General features: G+C 39.9%; 2 protein-coding genes across 2 annotated transcripts; one reads left to right on the forward strand and one right to left on the reverse strand.

Annotated features, from left to right (window-relative positions):
• Positions 1 to 432: 432 nt before the first annotated feature.
• On the reverse strand, positions 433 to 2,909 carry LOC141590162 (uncharacterized). The gene is made up of 2 exons (XM_074410770.1): positions 1,791 to 2,909; positions 433 to 1,632 (listed from the first exon to the last, which is right to left on the reverse strand). The coding sequence occupies exons 1-2, from the start codon at positions 2,907 to 2,909 to the stop codon at positions 433 to 435; spliced, it is 2,319 nt and encodes a 772-aa protein (XP_074266871.1).
• A 4,440-nt stretch (positions 2,910 to 7,349) lies between these two features.
• LOC141591110 (fructose-bisphosphate aldolase, cytoplasmic isozyme-like) lies at positions 7,350 to 8,412 on the forward strand. The gene has a single exon (XM_074411538.1). It carries the CDS (start codon positions 7,421 to 7,423, stop codon positions 8,246 to 8,248), a length of 828 nt encoding a protein of 275 aa, XP_074267639.1. The 5' UTR covers positions 7,350 to 7,420; the 3' UTR covers positions 8,249 to 8,412.
• Positions 8,413 to 9,261: the final 849 nt, after the last annotated feature.

Consider the following 9,261-nt stretch of genomic DNA (forward strand, 5'->3'; position numbering starts at 1 on the left):
TAGGCACAACTTGAGTAGGACTTACCCATTGGGAATCACTAATGGGGTAGATGATTCCCATTTGAAGAAGCTTGATGACTTCTTCTTTCACCACCTCTATCATAGGCGGATTGAGTCTCCTTTGAGGTTGTCTCACGGGTTTAGCCTCTTTCTCTAACCGAATCTTGTGCATGCAAGTACTTTGACTTATCCCTTTGATATCGGCTATGCTCCACCCAAATGCTCCTTTGTGTTTCTTGAGCATGCTCACCAACCTTTCTTCTTGATCTTCTTGGAGTTTTTTTGGAGATGATTAAAGGTACTGTGTCATTCTCCCCAAGAAAGATGTATTTTAGATGAGTTGGGAGGGATTTGAGGTCGCATTTTGGGGGTTTCATTACGAAAGGGAGTGGTCTTTCAAGTGAGGCATCAAGGGGAATGAACTTGGAGTAGTTATGATTTCTCTTTAAGAAAAACAAGTACTCGCGGAACAGGGGATGTGGCAGACTGCCGTGGGACTGGAAGACTGCGGTGGCAGACTGCGGTGGTGTTTGGCAGTCTGCCAAAATCCCTGATTTCGACTTCTCTCTTTTCCATTTGGTCATCTTCAAAGGTTATTTCTTCCTCTAACTTGTTGACATAATCCTGCACATCATTTGGCAACACAACACGCAACCCTTCTTGCTCCACATTGTTAGTTAAGGTCACCTCAAGAGGGTCCCTTTGATACAAATTATACACTTGATGGACAATGGGTTCAATTATATTTAAGAAATAGCATGAATGTTTGTCGTCGGGATGTTTCATAGCATCATATATGTTGTAAGTGAGTTTCTTTCCATCAAACTCCATGGTGAGGTTTCCGTTAGACACATCAATCTTGGTTTTAGAGGTCTTCATGAAAGGCCTCCCCAAAAGGATTGGAGTGGCCCTCGAGTCGGCTTCCATATCAAGAACATAGAAGTCGGCCAGAAAGGTTAAGTGATCTACCTCTACCAACACATCCTCCACCATTCCCTTTGTGTATATGCTTGAGCGATCCGCAAGTTGGATCACTACATCGGTTTTGTTCAATGGTGGAAGTCCCAAGGTCTCATAGAGGGCATAGGGCATAACATTGATTGATGCACCAAGGTCTAACATAGCATGAGTGAAACTCTTGTCCCCAATAGAGCATGGTATGGTGAAAATTCCCGGGTCGCCACACTTTTTGGGAAGTGATTTTTTAAATATGGCGGAGACATGTTCACTTACCCGTACTCGTTGGGTTCCCTTCCTTGGGCTTCTCCTAGGTGTATAAAGTTCCTTGAGAAACTTTGCATACCTCGGAACACCTTTCAAAAGATTTAGCAAAGGGATGTTTACTTCACACTTTCTAAAAGTTTCATAGAGATCCTCATCTCTTTCGACCCTCTTAGAATGTGTGAGAGCATTAGGAAAAGGTACCTCCACAACGTATTCTCTTTCGATCTCCTCAATTTGAGCTTTGGTGTTGTTGCTTCCTTGCTTTGCTTTGTCCTTGCTCAAGGGGCTCTTCTCCTCTTCTCCATTAGCTTTAGAGGGTGTCTCTTTCTCCTTTTCAACTACAAGCTCTTCTTCAATTTTCTCTTCAATGTGAATGATCCTCTCATGTGACTTGGCCCTTCTCTTCTTCTTTGGAGGGGATTCTAAAGTTCTCCCCTTCCTCAATGTCATGGCATTAGCATTCTCCTAGGAGGGAATGTAGTGGAGGGAATAGAAGTGGAATTCCTTTGGTTGTGTTTGGCAAGTTCTTGGGCAATTTGTCCAAGTTGGACCTCAAGGTTGGCAACCTTGGCATCACTAACACCCTTGTCGGCATCAATCTTGTCAAACCTCTTGTTTGTTTTAACTTGCTCTTGCAAAATATTCTTGAGAAAGTCTTGAACACTTGGTTCCTTTTGAGAATTGGTGTTGTTGCATTGGTTGCCAAATTGGGATGATTGACCATGGTTTTGGTTTCGACCTTGGTTGTTAGAATTGCCATTCCTATTTCCTTGAAATTTTGAAGCTTGCCCTTGTCGGAAATTTTGGTCTCTTGGAGGATTTGAATTTTGGTCCCTCAAGTGATTGAATTGGCCATTAACAAAGCTCTTGGAAGTGTCACCACCCCAACCAAGACGAGAGTTGTCTCTACTTCTAACATTGTAGGTGTTACCATTGGGGTCATAATTGTAATATCCTCCCCTGGAAGGATTCCTAGCATTGTAATTTCCATAACCCATTGCACTCACATTTTCCACCCCAATTCCTTCTTCTATCATAATGGGGCAAGCTTCCTCCAAATGAGGGCCTTGGCAATAGTTGCATTCCACTCGATTCCTTTGACTTCCTTCCTTGTTTGGAGTGTTTCCCATCATGTTCTTCACTAGGTGAGTTAGGTCATTCACACTTTGCTCAAGATTTTGAGTAGAAGAGGAGGTGGTTTCCATTGAAGATACATTTCTTGATCCCCTTTGAATTCTACCATAATTTCTTGTGGTTGAGACAAGTCTCTCAATGATCTTCTTAGCATCCGTTATGGAATAATTCTCCAAACCTCCCCCGGTGGCGGAATTGACCATCCTTTGATCTTCTTGGCCTAAACCCTCATAAAAGTTAACAAGAAGATCATCCCCACTCAACCCATGGTATGGGCATTGAGCCACTAACCTCTTAAATCTTTCCCAATATTCGTACATGGTTTCCCCACCATCTTGCTCTATGGTGGTGATTGCCTTTTTTGCACGGTTGTGGCGTGAGTCGGGATAGAATTTCTCAAGGAAAATCGCTTTCAGCTCTTTCCAAGTACTTATGGACCCCGGAGTGAGATAGAAAAGCCAATCCTTAGCCGCATCCATCAAGGAAAACGGAAAGGCACGAAGCTTGAATTGGTCCTCCGTCACTCCGTTTGGGATGGCTCCTTCACACATCATGTGAAACTCCGATAAGTGTCGGTTAGGATCATTTCCCGCTTGCCCATGAAATTTGGGTAAGTTGTGAATGAAGAAACCCTTAAGTTCAAAGTTGGCATTTGCTCCCAAAGGAGGGTATGTGATGCATAATGGTTGTTAATCGTAGTTTCTTGCCCTTATATCACGAATGGTTCTAGTATCGTTCGCCATTCTAGGATACTCTACTTCAATGGGGTCTACCGAAAGTGGTTCTTCTTCAACTTGGGTTTCCCTAGGTTGTCTTTGATACCACGGGTTTGTAAACAACCAAGAGTAAGCTCCGAATGAATCGTCTTCAACGGGAGTTGATTCACCACTTTGTTGAGGATTAAACATAAACTTTCACACTACACAAAACAAATTAGAACTTCCACTTACCTATAACAACAAAAAGAGTATAAAAACAACTAAGCATAAATTCACAAACTCAAAATCTAGCTATGTTGCTCTTCCCCGGCAACGGCGCCAAAATTTGATTAGCGAAATACTAGGTCGCTAAATACTAGAATTAGCCTATCAAATTAACAATTTATAAAACCAAACTCAACTCTACACTATGCAATTAAGAATAGTAGTATAGCATAAGTAAGGGTCGAACCCAAGAGAAGGTCTAACAACTAAAACTTGACTAGTAAACTAATTGAGATACTAATGACGATTTAAATTAACAATCAAGGACTAATCACAAACTATGCATATTCACAATGAGCAACAATAGATTGACATAAAAGAGGAAATTGGGCTTTGAGATAACATAACAAAGTTAAAGATGTGAAATTTTCTAAGAGATAAATCAACAAACACTTGATATGCAAAGATCAATATAAAGGAGAACTTGGTGTAACAAGGCTCAACAACTACTTCCTAAGCACAAAGATCCTCTCTTTTTTCTTCCCTCAACAATTACTCAACCACTTATGTAAGATGGTGACTACTTACTCCTAAACCGGAATAGTTGGTCCTACTAATATGGTCACCTAATTGAAAACCACAACAAGGTTTGCATATTAGAGCAAGAAGAACAATAGCCAAACAAAAGTGTCAAGATTAATCCTTTAGGAGGCTTAATCCAACTATCCCAAAGATTAACATACAAGTTCCACTCACAAAGATACAAACTTTAATCCAACTTCATAAAGATGCAAGCTTGCTACTAGAATTGCAATAGTAAGATGATTAACATGCAAGGTTAATTACTCCTAACACAATAACATCCAACATGAACAATAAAACCAAGGAAATATGTAATAATTATTGAGGAAAGATTAAGAGAGTCTTACAAACTTAAGGAGAGTAGTGTCTCACCAAATTACACCAAGAAAAAGGTCTAGCCTTCCATAACCATGGATGAAACCAAGAATTGTGGAAGGATTGACATAAAGACCCAATAAAAGATTACAACTTGAACCCAAAAACAAAGTATTCTTCTCATACAAGTCTTTTGTGATTATTCAATAATGATGTGATAAGACGGTTCTCAAATTTTGGAGTTTATATAGTGCTGCACGAAATTCTAGGGTAAACATGGAAATGGGCCTTCATTTACGCCAAAAACCCAAGCAATAAATACGAGTCCAGCACACCGGCAGACTGCCGGCTGAATGGCAGACTGCCGGCTGAAAGGAAGACTGCCATGGCAGACTGCTGTGGCAAATGGCAGTCTGCCAAAATGCCTGATCCGTCTTCTCCAAATTCTTCCTTGATGCTTGTCTTCTTGCCCCAAAGGTTCTTCTTGCCATCCCTTGACTTGTGACAAAACTCGGACATGATCTTGTGCTACTTTGTCAATCCCGAGCAAGTCTAAACACAACACGTTTCATAGTCCCGACAATTGAGAATCAATTATTATCCTAAACATACTTAAGGACCCTTATTAAACAAATGAGTAGTGCTAAGAGCACTCTTTTGACTCGACTCTTTATGACATTATCACAATCTCACAGAAAATTTTACTTAATAGTACATACTTGGAGTATATTTTATGAGTATGTAATATATAAAATCATGAGGGGCATACTTTAGAGACAAATTTTGATATGAAAGGCCTTTAATAATGTTGTATTCACTTTAGTTTATGGATAAACTAATAATTACAGTCTTATATGTAACACTTTTTTAAAATTACTACCTTATTAAAAAAAGTTCTAAATTTACTACCTTATAAAGCATAAGTGCATACAAATTGCTATCAAATTCACTATCCGGTTATTTTTTATGCTTAATGACGAAAATACCTTTCAGTTAAATACATAGTCAACCTCAAAATTTCACTAAACACACTCAATTATTTCTCTTACTTATATCTCCTCTCTTCACATTCCTTCTTTTTAATTTAATTAATCTATATCAATCTATTTTATCGATTTCTCCTCTGTTCAACTAACAAAGTATGTAATCAACAAATTTATTTTTAATACTTTTGTTTAGTAATATGATTGAAGTAGAACCTGTTATTGTTTTTGAGTTTTATAATTTGAAAGCCTAACTTCATTTTTATTATACATTTGAATTAAATCTCCTAATTTTTCTTGCTACATTGCTACCTCATTCAAATTAAAACCCTAATTTTGAACTGGGGTCCTAAATTTTTGTTGTTTTTATTGTTAATGTTGCTGATTATTGTTGTTGATGTTGATGTTCAAGACAAGATGATGTAGATGTGTTCAGAACAGTGCTCTGAATAACAACATCAGAACCTTAATTCCAAAATGATTTGGGGATATTGCTCTAAATAATGGGTTTTTTTTTCCTTAAAATATAGTCATTGTTATTTCTCAGTCTTGAAGGATGACTGGATGAGGGGATAAGGTTGAAGAAAAAGAAAGATGCAGAGGAAGAAGATGGTAAAAGAAGGGGAAATCAGAATATAGGAGAGAAGGGAGGTGAGTAAAAGTAAGATAAATTAGAAGAGGGGTGTTTTTGGTCAAAAAATTGAAGTTTTAGGGGGGAAATTTAAATTGTGTCGGAATATTCTCTTTTAAGTAACCGGAAAGTGAATTTGGTAGCAATTTGTATACATTTATGCTTTGTAAGGTAGTAAGTTTAGCACTTTTTTTTTATAAGTTAGTAATTTTAGAAAAGTAGTATATATAAGGTTGTAATTATTAATTTACCGGTTTATTATTTATCGTTTTCCAGTTAGTTTCTTATGTATTAAGTGATAATGGATGCCTTACACTAGTCTAGGATGGACGATGTCTTGGACATTTATTGTATTCTAAATATATGTGTCGAAAAAACAGTTACGGAGTAATTGCTTTATATAATTAACTCCGACTAAATACTGGAAAATTAAGAAATATCACATTTTTTTTTAAAATTACTATATACGATGTTGTGATTGACTCGCAGATGAATTGATTGCCAACGCCGCTTACATATCCACTCCTGGTAAAGGTATCCTTGCATCGGATGAGTCCACTGCTACTATCGGCAAGCGGTTCGCAAGCATTAATGTTGAGAATGTTGAGTGTAATAGGAGGGCTCTTCGTGAGCTTCTCTTCACCACCCCCGGAGTATTCCAGTACCTTAGTGGCGTAATTCTCTTTGAAGAAACTTTTTACCAAAAGTCCGCTTCAGGTAAACATTGTTAAGGTAGTTTCAATGATGATGGGTTTCCAACTCCAAATAAACTACTCCCTCTTTTATTCTTGGGTATTTCCATCAATTATTGTCTTTTTATTTTAATAATAAACTTGATTGATGAGTAATTTGATCATTCACACTCAATTTCTTCCACAGAATTAAAGCGGGATGGTTGAAATGTAAGAGTGTTTTATGGTTTTTATGCGATAAAGATATGCCCCAAAGATGAAAGGGAAAATAAATTACTCCCTTTTGTTTTTCATTTTTCTCTTTTCTCTTTTTTTTTTCTTTCGAATTATGAGATGTGCGTTCACTCATAGACGATTCTAAAGTATGATTCATTTCAGCTCACCTCAAATGATTTTGGGATTAAGGCTCAAATGTTGTTGTTGTGATTCATTTCAGCTGACCTCAAATGATTTTGGGATTAAGGGTCCGTTTGGATACAATTTTAGGAGGGAAGGGGAGGGGAGGGGTAGTGAGGGGAGGTGAAGGGAGGGGAGAGAAGGGGAGGGTAAATGAGATGTGGGTGTTTGGATAACAAAAAATATGAAGGGAAATGGAAGGGGAGGAAGGAGGGAGATGAAGAATGGATGGAGGATTGAAGGATGTTGGTGGTATAATTAGAGTCCAAATAATGTTTTCTTTCCAAATCTTGCCACCATCGGAAAGATTATAGTTTGTTACATAGGAGGAAAATAAGTCCTCTCATTTCTCTCCCATTACATTTCCTTTCTCCCATATTTTTTTTTCCAAACAAAGGAAATTAAATCCCTCCCTTTCCCTCCCCTCCCCTTCTCTCTAATTCCTTCAATCCAAACGAACCCTAAGGCTCTGATGTTGTTGTTGTCATTAAGTCATTGGCTTCATCCCGGGTTAAAAGGCTAGGAAAAGTCATTTGCTAAATGGCATGCTTTCTTCGAGACAGAGGGAGTAACTGTTTTTCTGATTATTTTTCAGGCAAGCCATTTGTTAAAATATTGAAGGAAGGTGGTGTCATCCCGGGTATCAAAGTCGACAAGGGTGTTGTTGAACTAGCTGGAACCAATGGTGAGACGATCACCCAGGGTCTAGATGACCTTGGCAAACGTTGTGCCCAATACTACTCTGACGGCGCCAGGTTTGCTAAATGGCATGCTTTCTTCAAGGTAGGCCCAAATGAGCCATCAGTCCTCGCTATCTCAAAGAACGTGAAAGCCCTTGCTCGCTACGCTATTATCTGTCAGGAGAATGGTTTGGTTCCCATTGTAGAGCCCGAGATCATGGTCGTCGGGGACCACGACATTGATAAGTGTGCAGAAGCCTTTGAGCGGGTGCTCGCGGCTTGCTACAAAGCCCTCAACGACCACCATGTACTCCTTGAGGGGACTCTTTTGAAGCCTAACATGGTCACACCAGGATCAGGAAGTACAAAGGTGGACCCTATGGTGGTTGCTGCGTACACCACCCGTACCTTTCAGAGGACCGTCCCAGCTGCTGTGCCCGGAATCATGTTCTTATCTGGTGGACACCAGACCGAGGAGGAAGCGACTCTTAACCTCAATGCTATAAACAAGCTTCAGACAAAAAAGCCATGGACCATGTCTTTTTGTTATGGACGTGCCCTTCAACAAAGTACCCTTAAGACTTGGCAAGGAATAACAGAGAATGTGCAAAGGGCACAACAAGTGTTCCTTGGTAGGGCAAAGGCTAACTCTGAAGCAACTTTTGGCAACTACGCTGGCGGCCACTAATTATCTTCACGTGAAGGACAACAAATATTGAACAACTTTTTGTTCAGCATCATGGCGTTGTAATTTACTAGATTGTGTATGTGAGTATATGGGCGTGTTGTTGAGTGTTACAATGCTTTGATCTTATGCCTAGTGTTAAAGATGTAACTTTGTGGCCTTTTGGAAAAAAGACTGTTTACTTCGAAGTTACTTCTTTTGTACTCCCTCCTATTCCAAAGATGTTAGATGTATACGGCGGGCTTGGTACACAGACCAGTCAGCGCGGGGCACTAGGGGTGGTCAACAGTGCGGGTCGGCCTTGCTAATCCGGACCCGGCCCGTCTGTGACCCACTGATGAAACCGGCCCGCCTGACCCGGACCCGGACCGTCCTATATACGGGCCGGTTACGGATCCCTAAATGTCAAACCCAGCCCGCCCAAACCCGGACCCGCCCATAAACCCGCCCTTGACCCGCCTCGCGGGTCACTTTTGACCCGGCCCGCCCCGACCCGCCTCAACCCGGCCCGTCCCGCCCCCTTACCCAGGCCGGTTTCGGGTCTCCCAAAACCTGACGCGGCCCGCCCCGACCCGTCCCGGACCCGGCCGACCCGCACTGTTAACCACCACTATCGCGGGCTACGTGTAAAGATTAGTCAAAGATTCCCATTTTTGTTTGGAGGGAACGTAGGAGGAAATATGGGAGGGATTTGGCGGGAATAGTATTGGGAATAATCCCAATATTAATTAACGCTTATTTTATCTAATTTTCATAATTAACAACACTTATTTTAATCTAATCTTCCCCCTTATACTAAAAAAAAAATAAAAAAACTGAAAATCCTCCCGCCTAAATGCTTTTAGATAGAAATTGGGTCTAACTTTATCTAGATATGTATTGGACCTAATATATGGCCTTTATGGTGTCACAGTATCTTATCAAACACCGCAATTTTTATAGTAGGGACAAATGTATTTTATTCATTATTATCTCATTGTCTAATATAAATATCTTAAATGTCATAAATCTATAAA

The sequence above is a fragment of the Silene latifolia genome, chromosome 7 (genome assembly GCF_048544455.1).
Source record: "Silene latifolia isolate original U9 population chromosome 7, ASM4854445v1, whole genome shotgun sequence".
In the NCBI taxonomy this organism is placed as follows: domain Eukaryota; kingdom Viridiplantae; phylum Streptophyta; class Magnoliopsida; order Caryophyllales; family Caryophyllaceae; genus Silene; species Silene latifolia.

Coding starts and splice junctions, on each gene's coding strand:
- LOC141590162 (XM_074410770.1), bottom strand. CDS start 2,909: ATGTGTGAAGGAGCCATCCCAAACGGAGTGACGGAGGACCAATTCAAG. Junction 1,633..1,790: donor AGGGTGTTAGTGATGCCAAG/GTTGCCAACCTT, acceptor TCCCCTCCAAAG/AAGAAGAGAAGGGCCAAGTC.
- LOC141591110 (XM_074411538.1), top strand. CDS start 7,421: ATGGCATGCTTTCTTCGAGACAGAGGGAGTAACTGTTTTTCTGATTAT.